Source organism: Stegostoma tigrinum, chromosome 1, assembly GCF_030684315.1.
Source record: "Stegostoma tigrinum isolate sSteTig4 chromosome 1, sSteTig4.hap1, whole genome shotgun sequence".
Taxonomy (NCBI): domain Eukaryota; kingdom Metazoa; phylum Chordata; class Chondrichthyes; order Orectolobiformes; family Stegostomatidae; genus Stegostoma; species Stegostoma tigrinum.
In genome coordinates, this window is record NC_081354.1 from 159,844,087 (window position 1) to 159,868,052 (window position 23,966).

Consider the following 23,966-nt stretch of genomic DNA (forward strand, 5'->3'; position numbering starts at 1 on the left):
TCATAGCCGGTGTGTTTTCTGTTTCCATGGGGAAATTGGGATAGATGAAGTCATTTGAGATCAGATTATAGGTTTCCTTATAAATCCAAGATATCACATTTTAGAAGGGCAGTTGCAGTTTTTTTTTTATCTAACGTGAACTGTAGCCAATTGGGAGAAAAAGAACAAAAATAAATTTTCACTAGGGCTGCACCGTAAGCAGAGAAAATGCCAACTCTGTCATTCACTGTGTAAAGGGAAACATGTGCTCAATTTAAAAATGAATTTGTGAGAAATTAAAACAAAGGTTTGGAAGCTTCAGTTAACTGAAACTTAAGGGAGAATCTCTAGAAAGCTCTTACCATGGTAATTAGTATTAGGAAAAGAAAATGAACAGAAGTAAAATCCTTTGGAAATGCAAAACACTTCTTAATTGGTTCTAGGAGATGCGAATGTTTACAAGATCAAATCAGGTTAAAAACTGGGGTTCTGATTATCATTAAAAGTGAATGGTAACAAATTCTGTTTGTTAGTTTCAAGTATCTGTTGCCTTCAAAAAGATAGTAGTGTTTAGGTCATTGTATTCCTTTTGTTTACTCATTTGATACAGGGAGAATTTAAAAATGTGAAATCTTGATGTGTGTCCCTCTCTCAGCTAATAACTGGAAGTTCAGATTTCACTTTAAACCCTTACTGATCTCTACAGAGACTATAACATTCCCCAGTATTGGTGGGAGTGGGCAGTGCTGCGTACGGGCAGAATTCATGAGCATTAGAAAACAATCCATGTCATCAGATGTCAGGGGACCTCTGCTTAACATGGCCTGGAGCCTGCTCAGAGTTGTCCTTGTGCCTACCACATGGAGCACCTCACCATTACTTCCCTCCCTCGCTTTTCACCCACAATCCCGCCTTCAACAATATTGCAGCAACAGAGCTGGAGCAGCCCAGAAGAAACTCTGAGCTAGTGCCAACTTTCTGGATCTGTACCAGTAGTGAATTATTTAATCGACACCAGAAAGTGCACATACGTCAGCATTTCACAATGTTTAGTGTTGTGGGGTATTTGTTAGCGTAACTTGTCCCCTTTAAGCAGTCACTGCAAGCACAGTTTGCTATCTTATTGTTTGTTCTGGATACTGCTGCCAACTTGTCTGGAACTTGCCAAGGAAATGCAGTAATCGTAAAAAACAATTTTTTTCATTATTAACTCAGGTTGTGAGAGGGCATGTGTGCCCTTCGGTCTTCCTTGACCGCAGGCTATTGCCAAGTGGCAGAAAGGTCAAGAAAAGCAGTTTGACAATCGAGAATATTTTGTAGCATTGTGCTGAATTTGTAGCCAACAGAAGTCCCGTTGCTGTAGCAGTTGATAGGGTGACCCCCTTGGCTGCCTGCCTTTGGCTGAGTCCACAGTCACATGCAGAAGCTGACCTCTTGATTCAGGACTATTTGTGGAAGGGTAAGGGGATGCCAGAGGGTCTTATCAGCTGCACGTCACTGTTGCCTTCCACTGAGAGGACATGGAATACCTGCTGGTGCCGTCTTGTGCTGACCTTTTGCGTTCTGCTGCGAGAATGAGCATTGAAACCTTGTACTAACACTGGCATCGCTCTGGAGTCAGGATTGAATGACCCACAAGCACTGACTTGGCTGCCTGCCTGCTGTCACAGAGATGTTTCCTCTTGCATGTGTGTGAGTATTTCTTACCTTCTGAGAGAATCATCTAATTCGCTGGTTATCCTTAGTTCATAATTTTTTCTTGGCAGTTGGTTTAATCCAAGTAGCAGCTTGGTTTTACCCCCAGGTAGACTGAGGAGAAGGGGATTATGTATAATCATTGCTATTAAAGCTCTGATTATTCCTAGGTTATTTGTGCTGTCTGAAGATTTAGTAAGTAGGCCATAATAGCCCAAACTAAAAAGCCCCAGACCCAAACTTGGTTAGTTAACTCAATCACCTGGGCAGTGGGGATGATACAATTCATTGGTGTTTGCACTTCAGGGCAGGAGGAGAAAGAGAGAGAAAGATGAAATATTTCAACCTGCCCATTATTACCGAGTGTTCAGCAGATTTCATTCACTAAGATGCACAGAGTCATGGAGTTGTACAGGACCAGGGTAGGCCCTTTGGCTCATCATTGCCCTTGCTGTTCATCAAACACCTAACTATTCTAATCCCAGTTTCCAGTACTTGGCCTGTAGCCTTGCATGCTGTGGCATTTCAAGTGTTCATCGAAATATTTCTCAAATGTTAAATGTGGATTCCTAGCTCTACACCCTTTCAGGCAGTGAGATCTTCGCATAGCTGCGGTACTTTTGATGATAGGTCTGTTCACTGCTGTTGGTAGCGGATTAACATGATACATCACAGAATCTATGTTGCACAATATTAAAACCTGTTAAAGACTTAAGTGTGAATTTTCCTGTAGCACACATAACCAGAACTTACTGAAAATATTGGTACCAATCAGTTACCACTTCCTATCAGCAGAAGAGGAGTTGTTGTCATAGTGACTAGTGTTGCCAGAAAGTGGTTCTTTGTCCAGACATGATGATAATCTTTCAATAGGTAGTTTGTAATTTTTGTTTAGCCTGGTTTTTAGTGACAACTTTATTATCAAGCTCTAAATGGTGCAGTTAACAAAATTGAATATTCCCTGCTCCTCCCCTTTTTGCATGTATCATTGGCTTAAATGCAATCTTTTTCATTTCTCAACCTTCTTTTCTAGCTCTGCCAGGACATACTTCCTTTGCTGACTAGTTCTTTTTCCATGAGACTGTTCTTCACATGTACACCTAGTCTGTGAATATTAATGGAAATTTGACTGTGCAGAACCTGAATTTGACTGAGCCAAACCCAACATCCACACATGAACTTTTCAACAGAGGTTATTTGAACTAATCTGACTGGCACCAATAATTTCTCTCACTAACACTCACGCTTACTCACTTTTCAAAATATCTCTTTAATCAGAGCAAAGCACATTTCTGCCAATTGCACGTTCCTATTGCTAGGTTATAGGCAGGAAATCAGGTTGCCTTAGAGAAAATGGCACCTAACATTGACAGCTGAGTCCCAAAGACTGGCTTTGATTTGCAGCCCACATTGCAGCCTTGTGGAGTTCTGCAAACAATAGGGGGCTGAACTGGTTAATATGTGTTCAGTGTTGTAATGGTGCAGTGAGAACTGCCTTTTTCTTTCAAAATAGTGCAGTAGGAACAGGATTAGAGGAAGAAATCTGAGCTACTAAACTTTAATAAAACTGGAACCTTGCTGAAGCAGCATGGGTTTTATCCTCATGTTCAATGCACACAGAACTGGGACTGACTAGAGACCTTCACAGGGCAGAATTGAAGAGGGAAGACAGACAATGAAAGTACTGTGTTCTATTTATTTAATATTTTCTTCTCCTGATGGTAGGATGGTAACATTTCTCTTTAATTTAAATACGGCCTTGATCATTACCCAGAGGGATGTGGTCGTCTGCTTCTTGTTTATGGATATTTCATTCCTTTCCCAGTTTCCTTCCCTGCTGCGAAGCCAAGGAAGCTCTTGGCTGAAGAGCTGGTTTTGATTTGCATTTGGGTTTGGTCCCAGTCCTCTGGGCTTTGCATACTGGGCTCCACCCATTCTCATCAGCACAAACTAGCAAAGGAATTACACCTTTACTGGACAACTTTGTTGTACTCCTGATCCCACCCCCCCCCCCAAAAAATTGTTATTTTGCTTAAACGGGAAGTATGTTTTGTTGAATTGATCCCCGATCCTAATATTTTACGACTGAGCGGCAAAGGCCTATGATTCCACGACTACACTTCTGTTGAAAAGAATAGTGTCTGGAATTTGTGGTTCGCTGAGGCCTAGCTTGGGTTTTTGAAGTTTTTATCGATTGTCGAAGCGAAGTGAGTGATATTTTGAAATCCTGGAAATATGATGAAGTGTTCTGTTCAATATCTCAGTTGACTGTTTTTCTTTCTGTACTATTGGACTGGAAGTTTTGTAAACGTTACAAAAACGCACTGTCTTCAAGAGGGAGAACAGTAGTTGTGATGTAAAATAAAACTGTCACTGATATAAGGACTTACTCGAGTCAAAGTCTGTAATAGATGATTGCAAAGTATCAGAAGTTAAAAAATTAGGCCCTCCTGTGATTCATTAATAATTAGAGACAGAAAGTGCATTCTCCTTTTTAAGTTAGAATATCTCACCTACACCAATCATAACAAACCTCTGCTCACTATAGAACTATGGCTCATGTAAATACTCAAGCAGCATAAAACATGCAATTCTGAAAAAGGGACGTTAACTTTGCTTTCTCTCTCCACAGGTGCTGCTAGACCTGAGTTTTTACAGCAATTTCTGTCCTTCTTTTTGATTTTTTTTAAAATTGTAAAACATGCAGTTTTTGGTTCTTCAGAAAGGGTTTTATTGACTCTGAAACATACATGAGTGCTGTCTTTAGCCTGTTGTCACATTTCGAATGTGTGGAATTGATTTAAATTGGGGGTGAGAAATGCCATCCTTTCTAACTGCTTTCTTCTGTCCTGGAACTGGGAATGTACAAGCATTTGCCAACTTGCAGACGTCATCAACAGTAAACCTTTAATTGACCTTAGCATTTACAGCAATCAGCCTTTCTGGCCTTAAAGAGAGATAGCGCATCTCAAAAACAGCCCCACCTTAGTAACAATACTATATTGGGCGTTACTCCCCTCCTTAGAAAACGCAATTTCATCTGACTTGTTATTAGCAATGGCACAGGATCTCAACTAGTTTAGGGGTAGAAGTCCAGTGAGTTATATAAGGAAGATCTTTTCCCTTGAAAACTATATACCAAAATTTATTTAAACTTGCTGTATGTGACTCGTTTGCATTATTTCAGTACAAGTCAAGCAGCCTGTTTGTACAGTTAAAATTCTACTGTCCTGTAACATTGTTAGCTGAGTTGTATCTGTATGTAAATCATGAGTGAGAGTTCACAAGGAATGTGTCTCTCAACAAATTAGAACAAGTTGAATGATGTGGAACAATGATGAAAGGTAATGCGTTCTTGCCTGGAGCATTTCTTGAAGTTTGGACACGTTAGTTATCAATAATTTGTTAATTTCGGACATTGCGGACAACAATTGCTTTTAATCATTGTTTTCTTTTTTCGTTGAGCTGAAGTTGCAAATGGCAATAAGTGCGGAGAGCACTGGAGGGTGAATTCTCAAAACTGACTCGGGTGTAGGCAAGTTGTAGCTTGCTGAAAAGAAAAGCAATTAGTTTAAAGGAAGAATTATCAATTAAGCAAGGAAAATCAATCATGTGTCAATTGTTTATGAATGGTTAGGTGGTAAGGGGCAAATGACAGATCTATGATAAATAATAAAATTTCAATGGCAGTATCTTTGGCTTTGAAATACTTATTAATAAGATCACTATATTTATGAAATAGCTGCAAAATGGTGCGGGCTGGAATTCTGAGATGTTCCTGCTCTGTCATTGGAATGCTTATGAGGGGTGTGAAGGGGACCTTCGCCTCTCCTTCTTACTTCCCTAGTCGGCTTTCTATGGGTTCCTTTTTTGCCAATAGATTATATTGGTCTTTATCTAGATCTGATGCTGGCCCTGAAATTACATTGATTAATGTTGGTGTTTCAAGCTATTAGCATGGCTCCAGAATCCCTCCCTGACACAGGCTTGCACCTTGGCATGGTACAGTATCAGTAAACAGGGGAGGAAAATGGAATATAACTGTGGGCCAGAAAGCTCTGCAGCTGCATACCTGGTTGTGTGCCTCTTATGTAATTGTTTTTATCCTTTGGTGTGCAGCTAGGCAGCTTCAGGGCCTCCAATCTGAACGTGATCCTGATGGAAAATTCAAGTGCCAGCATTCTGTCAGGGCAGTCTTGGACTTTATATAAACAGGAAACAGGTCAGAAGGCCAGGAATCTTCCCTACCGCCAGCCCCCAAACCCTGGCCTCTTTTCCATTTCACTCAGTTGCAAATATGTTGGGTCTGCTTACGGGCTCTGGATGTGAGGAACCACTCTGGGAATCCTGGGCACAGTGTAAAAGCAGCAAAGATGTGCCAAATGGGTCTCTAATGACCTTTGTGCTATGGAAGTAGTTATAGTGAGGAGGGTGGGGCACAAATGTTATGAAAACCCACCCTCGGATTTTTGAAGTCTTGTGGCAGCATAAGAAGAGTTAAGGGATCCCCTTGCTGCGCAGGACATCGGAAAGAATTTGTCTGCATGCTGTATGCCACTTCCCTGATGCAATTACTTATGGAAAAGAACAGGAGGGAAGGCTGACATCATGGGCATGCTTGCATGTGACTTGATACTTCCTATAATATCAGTCAGGTCTTGTGGAAGGGTTTCAATAATTGTTGAACATCTCTTGTTGCATTGTTGTTTGAAGTGACAAAAGCCTCTTTAATGGTCCTGTGTTGAGATTTGGAGGTTGAAATTAGTCTTAGGCTGGTAGAATAGAATGGCTTATTACTCACTGTGCCTGACCACTGAGGTTCACAGAACAACAGGTCAACTCTGTTTCCTAGTTCCATAGTGGCCTTCGCTTTGTTCAATATTAAAAACCTTGGCAATATTTTACAAGTCATTGGAAAATAAAAACTGGCATAGTGTAAAACCAGCCGCCAATTCACTACACGCCGACTGAGGGCTACTGCACTGTTCTCACATGCATGATCTTGAAGCCCAGTGCCAATTCTCAGACCCTGGGTTTATAGGAACCCTTTGACATTATGATCACCAATGGAGATTACTTTTTAGATGTGCTAGTACGAGAGTAACAAAGCTGCAAGCCGGTCACAACACTGGGCTAAAATGTTGCTGTATGTAGAACCCTGAGACCCCACCCTTGGGTCTGTCATTTGTGTTATAAATGCAGGAAACCTTTATCAATTTTGCTGTTCTGAAGACCGCATTAGTTTTTCCGTGCATTGACCTTGAACTTCTGCTTGAGGTTGTTAAAAGTATCACAGTCATCATTACAAGTTCCTTCTCAGCTTCTTTAATTTATCAGTAAAAGTTCTCCTCCATCAGGACAACTGCCCTTCCCCTTGCTGAATTAATTTACCAGACGCCGTAATGAAAACATGTAGGTGGCTTTTCCTGTGGGGTTTAACTTTGTTGGTTAGGCTCTGTGCACTGTTTAAATTTTCTAAAAGAGCATTGGTATACACAAGAACAAACCAGTTACATAATACACTTCTCTATTCCTCGTTTGCACTCTTTCTTTTCAGGTTTCTTTGCCATTTCCTCAATTAGATTACATTGACATACTAATATCCTACAAGGCTGATGCTGTTCCGGTTTCAAACAAGCCAAAACACTCAGCCTGAGTCACGCATTGTGTTCCTCTCGTCTGTTGCTGGTTGAAGTTCTGGTGGGTGGGGCACTGTCATTAATGTCATCATTTACTTTGAGCTAATGGCTAGGAAACAGCTGGCATTTTGCCAAGAAAACTGAACAAGTTTTTGATGGGGAGATATGTTTTTGGAGAGAATATATAGAGGGCGGCATGGTGGCTCAGTGGTTAGCACTGCTGCCTCACAGTGTTAGGGAATGGGTTCGATTCCGCCCTCGGGTGACTGTGTGGAGTTTGCACGTTCTCCCTGTGTCTGTGTAGGTAAGGTAGGTGGATCAGCCATATAAATTGCCCATGGTGTTCAGGGATGTGCAGAATAGGGGGATGAGTCTGGGTAGGACGCTCTGAGGGTCGGTGTACACTTGTTGGGCTGAAGGGGCTGTTTCCACACTGTAGGGATTCTATGTTCTTTGATATTTCTTGCCCTGCTTTGACTCTCAACATTGTCTATAAATGGGTTCAGACAGATCACATACTCCACCTCAGTTACTGGAGGGAAATTGAATGTATCACAGCAACCCCTGGTGTAATTCAGAGAATCATAAATAGTCAAGCGAAACCTTCAGAGGAGTAGCAACTGAAGACCTCTCCATGTTGAAAGGTGACATATGGTTAGGAACCTGTGTGAGATGCAAGGTTGGATAAACACAATCAGATGCCTTCAAATTTCAGTCTGTTGAACTCCTGCCTGTTTGTGTTGGCCTTTATTAAATGGCCTTTTCTAGAAGTGCAGAAAGGAAGGGGGTGTGTTCAGGGCCTGGCTTAGTTTTGAAAGCTCTGGCAGGATTCTCGTACTGATTGAGGTGTTGGGAATCAGATCTGAGCTATAAACTGAGGAGCAGACCAGGTGCTTGGTGGTGTGTCAATGAAATTGTGCTGCAGGGCTGTGACAGCAGCCCCTCAATCTCAGTGACAGTGGAGCCATGTTCTAATAATTTAGACCTTGAATCTGTAAGAGTAAAGAGGGAGGTGTGGGAAGTGTTGTTAATCTAGATCTTCATTACTGAGATTATTACTGAGATTTTTAATTGAAAAGTAGTTGTTTTGTCACACACCCTGTGTAGGATGGATCAGAATGCACAATTGGCAGACCTGCTGAGTTCACTGCCCACCAGAAAAAGTTCAGTATAGTTGTGGAAACACTCTAAAAATTGTGTGGCACAAACCTTTTGAGTTTCAGGGGCAGCATTGGCATTGGGGACATTGTGAAAAGCTCTCTGATGGGCTTGTATACACTGAAAAGTTAGGAGAATTTAAATTTAACTGAAGGATCTGAACTGGGATGTTTAGGTGGAGGTGGACATCTTGAGGGACAGAGCAACTGACCCAGTAGCTGCTTTGACAAGGATTCATCTCACTTTCCTACCTTCATACCAGAAACCTCTCTCCAAGAACGCACCATATTGCCCTTTGAATTGTTGTACTGTCCAATTCACTGGTAGAGTATTCCGCAATCTTGAATATAAAAATGCCACTTTACTGCCTTTCTGTATGACAAAAACAACTGAAATTGTTCATCTCATTGCTGTTTGTATGACTTGGCAGTGTGAAAACATTCTGCCACATTTACTGAACGAACAATGCAGACAGCAGTGTCAGAAAACAGTCAGATCTGAAGCACTATGAAACGTCCTGAGAGAGATGATAAGGTATCAGATAAACAGAAGATCTTTATTTCTTAGTTCTGGACCTTTTAATTTTTAACTGGTGTCCTGGTGGTTGAACTCTTTTGCAAAAGTGGAAAAAAATGTGATGAATCCATTGGCTGAATAATGTTGAAAACAATAAAGTCACTTTGTTGTTTGAAATAGGTTCTAACCGAACTTCTTGTTTAGACCCAGATCTCTAATTTTGATAAATCACATCTCCTACATTTTGAAGCTTTGGACAGCCATAGAAATAATGATCAAAAAGCAGTAGGGGTGGCTCCAGCCAGACTGTGCGGGAGAATAAAGCTGTGCTTTCGCCCTTCAGACTGACCTGCTGAGCTTCCATTTCAGCCTGTACAGTACAGACAGTTGTCTGTTCTTACTTTGCAATCTGCTATTTGGGTCAGAATAATGTAGAATGTATACAGCAGGGGTGGAATGGTGGTGGGGGGAGGTGCGGAATGGGGAGTAGCTGTGGAGATTGAGTAACTTTTTTACACATTAACACCCTTTAAGAAGTGGGAGATACACTTGGAGAATACCAGCAGTGGGTGATTCGTATCACAAGCTGCAATCCCCCTCTGTCTATGTGGTGTGTCAGGAAAGAAAAGCCGTGTGATCAGGAATAGAAATGATTTGATTATAAAGCCAGACAGAAGTAATCATTAACTTCTCCAGGCTGCTGTCTGTCTCCAGTCTGCCGGATGGTGTTGTTTTCCCTTTCAGATGCCACGGGGACACAGTCTGCAGGTTGTTAAAAGTTGTAAAGTTGGCCAATGGTTGGAGAGTTTGAAGGGGCAGTGAGTGGAAGAGGGGTGATGGGGAAAAGGAGAAACGGCAAGGTACAGAATTTCCTGGGCTTTATAACCACAGCAGTTTTCAGTGTTGGGATGACGTTGGGAATGCAATGTGTTTACACCATGTTCACTTCAGCTACGATAAACAGCACACAATTACAAATTTTATATTGTGTTTATGAAACATTTTATGCCCTACTTATATTGTAGACTACATACAATTTATCAGGAAAAGTACTTTTAGTAGAATTCTACATCGATCTTTTTAAGCCACAAGTACAATTTTCATATAGTTATCCTGTTGACACCAATGAAAGCTCATTGACTGAATTTATATCATCCCGAACAAAAGGAACTCCTCTTGGACATGAATGAGGGGGTGGGGCTTATAAAATTGCATTGTAGAATTGGGTCTCCAGGTTAAAGAGGGAATTATTAAAGAAGGAAGACTTGCAGAAAGCTTCCACAAACAGCAAAGAACACCACAGTGTTGGTAAAACAACATTCATACTGTATGAGAGGAGATTCCTGATTATTTTGCAAGTAGACCCTGATTGGTGGTTGTGTTGCAATAGAGAATGCACCAGTTAACAAATAACGACAGCTAACTGCCAACGCAGGTTGATTCAGATTTGTCAAGTCATTGCCCTGAGAAATGAACTGGAAAGTGGCTGTCACCTATTTTGTTACATTGAAACAGGCGCAGTGAGCGTGCATGTTCTTTCTGTCAGCAAAGGAAGAGAGCCTTGTGTATTAATACGCATAGCTTCCAGCACACACAAGCCGAACTGACAATCCTAAATCAGCTGTCAAGATAATCCTCTGCACGGTCTGGAATATGCAGCACACATCCAGTAATGTAGGACACTGTGTGCGTTTTGTAAGAGTAGGCTGGTTGGGGTACAGTACCATTGCAAACAGCCGAAGGAATTTGCTGTTTGTTTAATATGATCCACCAATGTTTGGAACATATGGCCCACATACCAGGCACCAACATTGAAATTCAAGCAACAAATTGCTCATTTATGTGAATAGACAGAACGTCTTTTTGCCTTGATGGTAGTGTCCAGTTGGTGGCAAACACCAAACTCTATGGTAATACCTTTATCAAAGTACTCAGGACACTGGTGGAGTGTAAATGTTTTCCCTTCACTTTGTGTCTATTCATTTCTTTGAGTTCAAAATGAAATGTGTTTATTTTTCAGTATTCCTAAATTCCCTAGTACCAACCAAATATCGGCCAAATAAGTGTTCTAGTGATGGTAATATAGAGAGAAATGTTGATTTCTGTTGGTTAAATATCATTGAAAACCATGCAATTGGCTTGTCACTGTTGGGGAGAGTGTCCTGGCAATTTGACACATGCTACACACACATTTGTAAATCAAGGTCCTTTATGATACCCAGTGAATTGGCCAGGTGCGCAATCTTGAAAAAGACAAAAAGCTACCACCAACTACATTAGCTACAAACACATATTCCCAAAAAAGGAAGAATCCGAGCTTCCGAAAGCCTTGAACTGGTTACAGAGCGGGTGCTAATATAGTTGTTCAGTCAAAACCAGTGAGCACTGAAATGATTGCATGCTCAGAACTGAAATGATTACCAGTCTTTTCCCTTCCGTGTGACTTCTCTTCGCTCTGTTTCAATTACCTCATCTACTCTCACCGAACTCAATAATATTTGGCTGTAGAAGATGTTTTTTAAAAGAAAAATCATACGTTGGTTATTTATTTTTCATTGCCCCTCCCCTTTAATATTTTACATGCTTGAGACTTATCAATGGGTTCAGTCATCGAAACTTGGCAGAAAGGCTTTTCCCGTCCCCATGCTTGGTAATAATTATTTTTAAATCATTTATATATCGGAGAGGGGTATTAAATATGTTTTTCTCATGCAGTTGTGTCAAGCTGGGTTGTGGTCTCACGACTCCTCATGTGAAGGCTTTATTACAGTGTGATAGAAAACCAATTGTGTTTTTCTATATTGGGTTCTATTCCATAATTGTATCTGTGTCTTCCCAGCCCAGTGAAAACTGTTCTTTGAGTTATCTTGTGTGTTGCACTTTTTATAACCAAGTGAAGGTTTATGTAAGACATTTTCACATCTCCCCAGTGTTTTCCACACCATAAACTGCTTTGGAATGCTGTGATGTTGGCATAAACATTTAAAATACAACATTTATTTTTACGAAAAGCAAACAATTTTGTCTTTGCTGTAAACCTGTCAGGGGAGTGGCAGTTGTACGCCCTCCACATGTCTCACCACCCTTTGCCATTTTGTTGGCAACAGCAGAGCATTTTAAATTTTTAATCTCACCTCCTGCCCTGTCTCAGTTAGCAGTAGTTGTCTGGTATTTTAATGAAGGCTTTAACCCATTTCAAATTAATGGATTGTTGCCTGAGTTAAAGTTGAGGAGGAGATGCGAGTTCCAGTCACACTGTTCAGATGCTAATATCAGCAACAGTAATTTCAAGGTTCAGATGCTTAATAGGAATATGTCTCAGTTAATCTGTTAGCTCTAAAGAGCAATGGAACACCTTGCCAAAGAGGCTGAAGGTATTTGTCTGAGAGTCTTTATGTAACAGGACTGTGTTAATACTATGATGGTAGCACTGACAGCTGCAGACAAATATCCTGTATCATAGAACACAATAGTTGGTGATAAAAGAAATGTATCAAAATATTTACACCTTACTTTCCCCTTGGTACGCCCCTTCCCCACTTTCACTTGGTACTGACACGTACTGCAATGTTGGCTGCCCCCTGCCATATCCTGAAGAGGCCATTTTTAAAGCTTTGAACTTTTAAATGTTGATTATTTAACAGGCTATTTGACTATTACGTGCGCTGCAGGGCTGCCTAATCCTGCTTATATATGATACACACAGCACTCTCTCTTTCTCTGCTACAGAATGATCAGAGCTGTGTTCTGGGTGAGGCGTGTGGAGGAGCTGAGGAGCATTTTATTTTTTTGTTCACTGACAGTTTCTATCTGATAAGTAGTGAGGCATAATTAGCATCTTTGGCACAATAATTTTAAAGTTTTCAAAATGTATTTGCATGAAAATTATGGACAGCCTGTTCACTAAATTTATGCCTATATCTTTGTTGCGTAAAAAATAATCTATATTTACCATATAATATAAGGAAAAAAAATGGGACAAGAAGACTCCGAAGACAATTACACTCTGTCTGGAAATAAATTGTCTCAAACTGTAAATCCCCCGCCCTCCCTTTAAGGGTTTAACTTACTTGAGTGAAGTGTGTGCAGCAGTTGCCCTGAGGACAGAGTTGCACTCTGTAATTTGCATGGCTGATGAGTAGCATACGCCTATGGATAAAGAATGTGAGCAGGAAGCAGCAATCAGCTGTCTGCCTCATTCACTGGAGACAGGCTTTTGCAGACAAAAGGAGCAGAGCCTATTCTCTTTTTCCCCAGTTTTATTGTTCAGGCCCCAGGTCTTGCAATGAATGAGAGGGCTCTTGCTTGCAGCCAGGCATGCAGAAAGACCTTTGTGTGGTCCATCTCTTTTTATTGACGATGCATTACAAAGTGCAAGCAACCCACCAACCCCTCCCATTTTTATACCTTACCTGATAATGTTAGCAGGTCCCATCAAGTGGGTCAGAATCAACAGAAGCAAAATATCTTGCTGTTTTAAGTTCTGAAGCAAGCTGTTATCCAGACCTTTGGCACTGCAAAACAATTTGTGTGTGCTCTGTCCTCTGCTCCTGCCAGTTTCCATTCTGAGACACTGTGCTATTCCCAGTTTTACTCAATTGCCTAGCTGAGGTGGGAACAGAATACTCCATTTGCAGTAACGATATGGAAGAAGGAAGGCCAGAGGCCCAATGCTGCAGTGTGATACAGTATGCTCACCTGGTATTGGCTGACCTGTACCAACCCTTTCTTCCAATCGTTAAAATGTACCCTACAAACTCTTGCTTGATAGCACGTTCAAATAGATCCTCATTTGTTTGAGTCGCTCACCAGAATGTATTGACATCTATTTTCTCCCTTCCCTTAAAGTTGCTGATTTACATTCAGCCATGATCTATAAAGCATACGAGCAGAAGTAGGCCATTCAGCCCATCAAATCTCTTCTGCCATTCACTGAGATCAAGACTAATCTGATAATCCATAACTCAACGTTCTTGCCTTTTTCCCTAGCACTTCATTCCTTTACCGATTTTAAAAATCTGTCTCCCCTTGAAGGTACTTAATGGTCCAACCTGGACAGCCCTCTGTGGTAAAGATTTCCACAGATTCACTATGCCCAGGGTAGAAATTCCTCTTCCTCTGTATCTTAAATGTGTGATCCCGTTATTCTGTGATGATGACCCTTACTCCGAGACACTCCCACTCGGGAAACAACCTTTCTGCCTCCACCCTGTCAAGTCCCCTAAGAATCTTATATGTTTCAATAAGGTGTGCTCTGATTCTAAATCCCAACATTACGGAAAGTTTGCTGGGGCCATTGTCAGCTTTTGTGCTCCTGAAATGCTGCTGGGCCTGCTGTGTTCATCCAGCCTCACATTTTATTATCTTGGATTCTCCAGCATCTGCAGTTCCCATTATCTCTGATACAATTTTAACCTCACTGCGAAGCCTCTTCCAGGGATGCCTAACCTGAAGAAGTTACCCACCTCCCTCCGGACCAACCTCAGGGAATCTCTCTCCCACTGCAACTCTCTTGTATCCCCTCCCACCCTCCCCACCTATACTCTCCTCTCCACCTATCTTCTTTTCTCTCCATCTTCGGTCCGCCTCCCCCCTCTCCCTATTTATTCCAGAACCCTCTCCCCATCCCCCTCTCTGATGAAGTGTCTAGGCCCGAAACGTCAGCTTTTGTGCTCCTGAGATGCTGCTGGGCCTGCTGTGTTCATCCAGCCTCACATTTTATTACGTTGGGGCCATTGTGTGTCTGGGCAATGTTCAGACGCTGTATATACCAACACTAAACCAATCCCAAGTCTGCCAGGATAGTAGGAACTGCAAATGCATCAGAGGAGCAGGAAAGCTGACGTTTTCGGGCCTAGACCCTTCTTCATATTTATGTTTCTTCAGAAATGTCAGCCCTCCTGCTCCTCTGATACTGCTTGGCCTGCTGTGTTCATCCAGCTCTACACCTTGTTATCATGAATCAAAGTGTGGTCCCGCAGCTGGGATGTACTGCGCCAGGATGTAACTTGGCTCATCCCTTTTGTGTCTGAGTGAGAATTGAAACGGTAATTACACGGAACTCTGCAGTTCTAAAGTGTATGCTGAAGAATTTAAACCTGGGGGGGAGAGGCGGGGTGGAGAGCGGGAGTTATTTTTACACCCCAGCGCGCAGGGGTGGTTTGGACTACCACTTTAAGAAACGGAGCTCAGTTCATCTGGGAGGAGCAAATAACGGAATCTCTGACCTGGCTGTAGTGACAGCTCCCTGAAAATTACTGGGTGGTTTGCCGGGCGGTGAAGATGAAAGGAAGCCCGTCCTGGCCAATCTGGGATTTTCTTTGGCGCGACGGGTGGTTACAGTCAGGTCTCAGGAGTGGAATAAAGTTCCCGGTGTTTGTTAAGATTATTTTTGTCCTTGTTTTTCTTTTCTCTCTTGTTTCATTTCGGAGATGAATGTATTCCTGTTTTGTGTGCTGAGGGGCTACGTGGAGGACTTGGTGAGGGACGGGGAGGGGGGGGGGTGCGGTTTGGTGAAAAGTGCCCCACTGAACATGCTGTTATTTGATTTCAGTGCATGTTTTATGGAGTGTTATTTGAAGTAGAGTTTTGAAGTAATTTGACACATTTTTTTTCCCCCTTCCCTGCTCCTTGATCACTGCCAGCATTTTAGTTGGATATGGCTGAGCTGGAGAGGGTTTCGAGGGGCACAGTAAGTGTTGGTTGGGGTAAACAGTTAGGGAGTGGCAGAGATTTGGTGGCGGCGTGGGGGGGGGGGGGTGGCTGTGTGAAGGGTAAAAGGATACAGTTTACGGGAGCAGGCCAACACTTCCTCATTTTAGCTTCACGACATCTGAGCAAGCCAACACAATTGCCCGCTGAGTAGCTCCTGTAGCCAGGATGAAGCTAAATAAATGCACAACGTGTCAAACACAGAGACATCCATTTAGAGACAGTGCTGCGGGCTGCTGGATTAACCAAAGATATAGTAGAAAAAAAAACTTGAGTCACAACTGTAAATAAACCAGACATTCATAAAACATTTATATTCATGTGTCTGCCCTGCTTTGACGTTAATAATTCAGACTAGGTTTTGGTTAGTTAAAGGCGTGTTACTGCATTGGCCGTTGTGAGCTCTCTGTGGCATGCCCAGTCTCCCAGAACAGTCAACTTAAACTAGAATGTGATGTTAATTAAACAAAAAGAAAATTCCAGGCAGCTTTTGTACATCAAAACTCAGACTGGGCATCCAACCTCACATTGATTTAAATATCACAACTGTTTTTTTAAACAGTCCCACGATCACTGGTGTTTAGAGAGGTCTTTGCTCAGTGCATCTCCCAAGTTGATCTGCTTTGCTGGGCTTGTACGGAGGAGTTAAAGCAAGTTAGCCGGCCAGTAGCCAAGTTAGTGTGTTGGTGGGTCTGCTTCAAGGTGAACCTGTGGAAATTGTGAGCTGGAATTTCAGGCCTTAGTGAAGGCAGGAAAGGAATTGGACAGGCCTCAAATTGTTGATTTCCTTTTACTATTCACAACGTCAGTCATTTTCATGAAAGCATGCTTGGGGCCTGCAGGGTTAGCAGCACCCTGTCTGGTGTAAGGCTGATTGGGCTTCTTAAAAATCTTGTTAAGGTCAATTATTAGGAGCTGACTGAAAGTACTGTGCATGTCCATCAATGCTGTCGAAGCCTTTAGAGAGAGGTGGGTACTGTGGGGGATACAGCGCTTTATTTCTCCCTCCAAATCTATCTTGATTTAGTCCCTCCCGGTCTCCCTCCCCATCCCTCCGCCCCTTGACTTTGGTTTACTTTGCCCTTAACAGGCTTTTCATGTACATATTTAACTGGCTGCACGGGTGATCTGATTGATAGTGATTACTTTTTAAAAAGATGCAAAGAAGTCAGCATAATGGCGGCGATTTTGGTGGTGCGAAGATCTCTCAGTTGTGTGTAATAGGAATTCTGGGTAGAGAAAAGAAAATAAATTACTCTGCATCGACAGGGTATGGTTTGGGTGCCTGGAATTTGGCAGGCAGACTTGAAGCTGGTGGAGGGTTTGGAAGCAGCATTGCAGTAGGCCCAAGGGTCCTCCCCTTCTACCTGTGTCCAAGAGTAGCCTAAGGCCAATCAGTGAGGTGATTTGCCCTTCATTGTGGTGGCCTGGCTGCAAGAGCCAACGTTTAATACGTTTTAACACAGTCAGTGATAGGCCACCATCTTGTTGTGGTGTGCTCATAGTCCCTTACCGACGACTGCTGCTTCAAGGCCTCCAACTGGACCTCCAATTTCAAGATCCTGCCTGCTGCCCTCAAATGGACAGGGGACCTGGCATCGTGCCAATTTAAAGCGATAGTCAATGAAAATCCTGTTGAGTGCCTGTTTCCTCCCAGGGCGCATGTTGAGGATTTGGAAGTGGTCCCAGCTCCTGCCTTCCTTCCCCAGAGAGAAATTCCTGCCCCATGGTTGCCATAGACAACCTCAGCATTCTGTTCACACCCTGGGTTTGTAGCTATCTAAAGTTAACATGCGAGAAGCTAGCTGTGCAAGAGTTTGACGCTTGGAGCCACATGAGAGAGGGCCCATGGCCAACTCTGTTCTCGTGAAAAACTGGAAATTCCAATTGGGAGAGATATGTGTAACTTTCAATCCTCCGCAGCCATTAGCCTGCTCAGCTCTGTCTCTGCTTGTTCTTGACTGCCCTTGCATCATTGGTGACCCATCCACCTTACTCATTCCCAACTGGCCTTTCTCCTTCTCTCTGAGTGGGAGTGAGCCATGCCATGTGCCTGCACTGGGTAGTGTCAGGCAGATGAGGGGATCCTGCTTTTGTGGGCCCCTGGGGTCCCATCAATAGCACCTTCCCCTAAGGTTATTCCCAACTGCCCTCAGCTACTTAATCCTAGCTACCTCCCAACACGTTAACCCTAAACCTGCCCAGCAAGAATGGGACTTGCCTGTAGTCCTGGCCACAGCCACCAGGCATTGTTTTGGGGTTCTGGGACCAACGGCTATTCAAATTCCCTAAGGCAGGACTTTCTCTTGGTAAGGCGCAGAAGTGCTTGACTTAATATGATTAATGCCATTTGCATGGTTAAATTGCTGGTCATGGGAGGTAGTGGTGTGCAGCTGTTAAAATGGTAGGGTACTCCCCTCTTAATTCTTTTTAAGCTGATCAGGGATTTGGGATCCTATTGGCAATTGGGATCCATGTGTGGCTGTACATTGCTGAAACGTGTCTTTGTTGCTGTCTAGTTTTAGGTGTGTGTGTGTGTTGTTCTATGTTGCTGTCATTTCCATGTTTGTGTTTTTTTCCCTTTTGCTATACGAGTACACATTGGGAGAGATTAGTACATTCATACATCAGTGATGACAGTAACTTAACCACATCTATTAAAAGAAAACATTGTTGGATTGACAAGGCTACTGGTAAATGGGAAGACATTCTCACAACGCAGGCTTAGACATCAAGGAAATATAGGGCAAATGTTTGCTTCTAAGGTGGTGTGTGTGTGTGTGTGTGTGTGTGTGTGTGTGTGTGTGTGTGTGTGTGTGTGTGTGTGTGTGTGTGTGTGTGTGTGTGATCAAAAACTACCAGCTTTGTTGAAAGATCCTGACATACATAAAATATTTTACTTTGGGTATTTTTTTCGTGCCTCTGTCTTTGCATTTGTACTGTTCATAACATCCTAAAGAACAGTGGTTTTGCAAACGTTTTGAGCATCCGCTGAATTGTGGAGGAACAGTCACTATGCCCTTGTCTTTGGAAGTGGGAAGAAATTGAAACTGAAGGGAAGATATGCATTATATAGTGCCTTTCATAATGTCATGATGTTCTAAAATCATTTTACAGCCAATGAAGTATTTTGGGATGTAGTCACCAGGGTAATTTAGTAAGTAAAGCCTGATGGCATATTGATATCAATGCACTGAACTTCAGGTTATCATGTAACCAGCAGATCCTTCTGTCATTTCATATTCTTGCTAAACTAACGTTTTCTTTTTTCCTTTACCTCCTACAGATTCCCGAATAAGTCAGGAGCTGGGAAGTCGGTCGCACTGGTGTGTTGTTGCATACTGGGAGGAGCGGACTCGAGTGGGGCGCCTGTACACTGTCCAAGAAGCCTCCCTCGATATCTTCTACGATCTACCTCACGGGAACGGATTCTGCCTGGGACAGTTAAACTCAGACAACAAGAGCCAGCTGGTGACCAAAGTCCGGAGCAAAATTGGCTATGGCATCCAGCTGAGTAAGGAGCCGGACGGAGTGTGGGTCTACAACCGCAGCAACTACCCAATCTTCATCAAGTCAGTCACACTGGACAACCCAGACTCCAGGACGTTACTCGTTCATAAAGTGTTCCCGGGTTATTCCATTAAGGCTTTTGACTACGAGAAGTCTTATACCTTGCAGAGACCCAATGACCATGATTTCACGCACGAACCGTGGTCTGGATTCAGCGTCCAAATTAGTTTTGTAAAAGGCTGGGGCCAATGCTACACGAGACAATTCATAACCAGCTGCCCTTGCTGGCTGGAGGTGTTCCTCAATAACCGATGAGAGTGGTGTTATTAAAGGACTGGGATTCAACAGAGGCGCTTTCAATGAAAAGTAATGAGATTTAATAAGAGAAAAAGTGTATTTTATGTTATATATAAATATATTATATTACTTGTAAATATGAAGACGTTTTATAGCATTATTTATGTATTGTGCAATGTGTAAACCAGACAAAATAAAGATGCACTTTGCTTAATATAAATGCAAATAAGATGAAAAAAAACGCCAAAATTTAAATAACACAAAATTGGTGTTCTTATGGGTGCTGAAACCAAGAAGAATGTGTTTTTTTTAAATAGAGGAGTTTTATGTTCAAGTGGAAAAATAAAATTGTACACCTGATTTAAAAAAAATGCTTTGTGTGCCTTTTTAGATGTGGAGCAATGTGAGCAGAAGATTTGTCTTTGAGTTCCCCCTTGTCAACAGATTTACAATTTCATTATTTAGAGCACTAAGGAAAATTCCCCCTCTGGTGTCAATTAAACTCATTTGTGACCTTTTGAAGGTCAGTAAATTTACCAGGAATGTGATGAGTGAGGGACTGATTTGGGTTGCAGCCTGTGTTTGAAATATTATTTGGTTTAGTGAAATCTGTCTTCTATCCTTCACCCAAAGGGCACAGACAAGGTTAGTGGCTGTTCATCAAATGTTCTTTCTCACCACCTCTTTTGAAACCACTGGTCCAAGCAGGACACAATTCCTTTTGTTGACAGGCTTTCAATACTTCCAAACAAGTGTCACTTCCCATGTGTCACCATAAACTGAAGGAATAATGTTTGTATTTGACCAAATGACTGACAGAGGCATAATAACTCCAGTTATCAGCCCAGCCTCCATACGTGATTTACATAAAGGGCGACTGGACAGGGAATCATGAACAAGGAGTTGAATTAACTTATCCTTTCCTAGCTGAGATTGACTTCAGATGCTGCTCCTGCAGATTTAACTTTGGTCATATCATTTCCCTGGTCTGTGTGGTTTAGTACTGTACCAGTAATGTATCAAACAGTGTCTTTATCCTTTGAGCTATCAGGGCAACACTAATGTTAGTCTTTTAACCGGGATGTGGACAGAACAACTCCACTTATCTAATTTCTCTACTCTCTGCATGGCATATTTATATCTTTGCATCTTCAATTGCAACTTTCTTCTTTGATACTGAACTTGCCGTAGGAAAGAATTCACATGGTGGACAACACAACTGACCCATTTTGTCATGGCAATGCTTTACTGTATGTTGCAGTGTCCCCCTATAATAAGTTGAGACCTTCAAATACAATTTCAAAGTTTGGGGAGAGATATAGTTTCCAGGATTGAGGAGATATTTCAATTAAGTCTAATTATGAGAGAGTTAAAAGTGCAACTGATGTCCCAGATTTAAATATGTGCCATTGTGTTTGCTGACCCAAAGCAGAATGAATACTGACGCAAGGTAGATTCATCCTAATGAACTGAGAGGAAATAATTGATCCCAAACTGGATCACTTTGCAAAGTCACCTAGGGAACAGTTAGCAAGGGCAAAATAGGAATTGATTGTGATTGCAAAGTGTGGAGCTGGAGGAACACAGTAGGCCAGGCAGCATCAGAGGAGCAGGAAAGTTGATGTTTTGAGTCAGGATCCTTCTTCAGAAAAAAAGCTTTCCTGTTCCTCTGATGCTGCCAGGAGTACTCTGTTGCTCCGGCTCCACACTGTGTAACCTCTGACTCCAGCATCGGCAGGTCTTACTATCTCTGTTGGAATTGATTGTGATGTCCCTGTTATTCTCAGGACTTGGTGCACGTACTCAAGGCTCACCCTTGGATATTTGCCTGTTGCATAATGTAGGGGAGAGTCTTCACCTGTTTGATATGAAAGCCAGAAAAAGATTCCAATGTATTCAGAGAAGAGAGAGAGAAGCTGGGAAGAAAATAGTTGGGATTAAAACTGTGGATGAATTCTCTTGATTCAGTCTGGATTTCTCAACCCAAGCAGGTCATTTAGTAATTACCCCAGAGCACTGCTGAAAGCATCCTGCCTAACATACCCTGAGGGCCTTGTCATGATCTGAAAAGAATGTGAAATCCGCAGGGTAGAAAATGCTGATGCAACTTTGAGTTAAGTGTAAATGTATTTGACCAAGACTTACTTAGAGCTGTTCTTAATTAGACTTAGAAATTCATCCAGTTTGCTTTTCAGGTTTTCCAAAGCTTATTAGGATATAACCATGGTTACGAGGCCTACATAGTGATTAAGCCAAATGCAGCCTTCAGTGATTACATTATTTTTCCTGCACGTAATCCAATACTGTAGCAATAATGTTTTAATTTTACTTCAGAAAAGTGGGATTGAACTCACAATTGTTCAGCATTTATACGTGGAAGTCAGCAATTTTATTTTCTACAGAAAAATTAGGTTACATACCACCAAATGACACATAAGGAACGATGGAAAAAAGTTTAAAAATGAATGAAAATATTTGAAGGATACATCAGTTTGGGACAAAGTTTTTTGAACACTCCAAATTAGCTTGTTAAAAGTCCACTCAATTTATGTAAATGACCTAAATGAATTGCGCTTTTCCTCATTCATTTCCTATTATTAACTATTTATCTTTATTTATTTTTAAATGCTTTTCATCTGTGATATGTATAAACTCTGATGATGAATTTATATATGTCTGAACTATCCAACTGGTTGGCATGTTCTTGATAAATTATGCTTGACCTACTGAGACAACTCTTCTTTCATAAGTGTTGTATTTATGTCTTTTAGCCATCCAATCCAGGCAGAGTGTTCTGCACAAATAGTGCACGCTGCACAACTGGAGCAGGCAAATGGGGGTAATAAAATGTGAGGCTGGATGAACACAGCAGGCCAAGCAGCATCTCAGGAGCACTTTTTCTGAACTGCTGGGAGAGCAGCAGCAGTCTTCTGAAGATGAAGATGAGGACATCAAACAGGAAGAACATCACTTCTAACGTGACATGGTGCTGCAATATCAGTTCCTACAGGTCAGACAGGATTCAGTTGACACCAAGTTCCAGCAGATATGAGCTGGGTGCAGTGATCACTCGTTGACTGTAAATTTGTTGCTACTCAAAAACCAGGTAGTTCTAGAAGCAAATGCAGCTCCCATCTGTTTTTGTCTTTTGCTATTGCAGAATGAAATTGAATGTATTCAACCTGTAGAAGGTTTTCCAGTACGTGATAGTCCTACATTGAACAATAAGTGGGTGTTAGACCACAGTTCTCATTGGGAAAAGAATAACACTTGCATAGACAGGTTGCTGAAAACGTAGAAAGTGGGAGTAGACCATTCAGCCCTTTGAACCTGCTCCACCATTCAATATGATTGTGGCTGAAGCTTCTATCTCAACAGTATGTTCTTACTTTCTTCCCGTGCTCCTTGATACATTTAAAATCTAAAGATATATTAAGCATATTCAGTGACTTAGCTTCCACAAGCTTCTGTGATAGAGAATTCCATGGTTTCCTATGAGTGAAGAAGTATTTCCTCATCACAGTCCTAAATGCTCTACCCACTATTCTGAAACTGTGTCCCTGCTTTTAGACCCCTCAACCAGGGAAAACATCTTCTTTGCATCTAGTCTGTCCAGCTCTGATAGAAGTTTATGTTTCAGTCAGATCCCCTCTCGTGATTCCAAACTATGCAAGGTACATGTCAGGAATGGGATGGAAATACTTCCCATTTCCCTGATTAAGTGCACTCAATTAACTTGATACCATCTAAGACACAGATGCTCATGATCAGCAGTGCAGCCACAAACTTGAACATTCATTGCCTCCACCACCACTGCACATTGGCAGCAGTGTGTATTATCCAAAAGATGGCCTGCAGCAACTCACCATGCCTCCTTCAAAAGCACTTTCCAAATTCTATGCTCCCCTCCAACTTTAAGACACACATTATCCTGATTTGGAATCAAAAGGTAATTAACATAGTTAGCGTTGGTCATTTGGGAAGTTACACAGGGGAATTGAAAGCAGAAAATAAGGATAAATGACTAGAATAGATATTTTGTATGGATCCACCCAATAGAGGATTCAAGTAAATCATAGAGATTGCAGTTTATTAGGAAATGAATGGCAGGGAGAAATTTAACAGAATTATAATTGCCGGTGCTGAGTACTGAGCAAATTGCTGCAGCTGCAGGCTGATAATAATCTGAGTTCTGAAACACTTCATTCCAGGGCCTTGAAAGAAATGACGAGTGAAATAGTTAAAGATTTAGTTTAAATTACCCCAAATTCCCTAGATTCGGGGGAGGTCCCATTAGATTTCAAAATAGCAAATGTAATGCTATCATAGAACACAGGAAGATGGGCTGACACTGAGGATATGTAACCTTGGCCCTTTCATAGCAATGTATAAATCAATCTGCACTTGTATTTGCAATTACGTGTTGGCTATGCCACCTGGGTGCCCTGTGTAGTGATTCTT

General features: G+C 41.9%; 1 protein-coding gene across 1 annotated transcript in view; it reads left to right on the forward strand.

Moving 5' to 3' along the window:
* Positions 1-19,876, forward strand: part of smad7 (SMAD family member 7) — a 44,460-nt gene extending 24,584 nt beyond the window's left edge. Inside the window, exon 4 of the mRNA XM_048533301.1 lies at positions 18,985-19,876. Within this exon, the coding sequence (XP_048389258.1) occupies positions 18,985-19,523 (539 nt within the window). The 3' untranslated portion in view covers positions 19,524-19,876. The remainder of the gene's footprint in view (positions 1-18,984) is intronic.
* Positions 19,877-23,966: the final 4,090 nt, after the last annotated feature.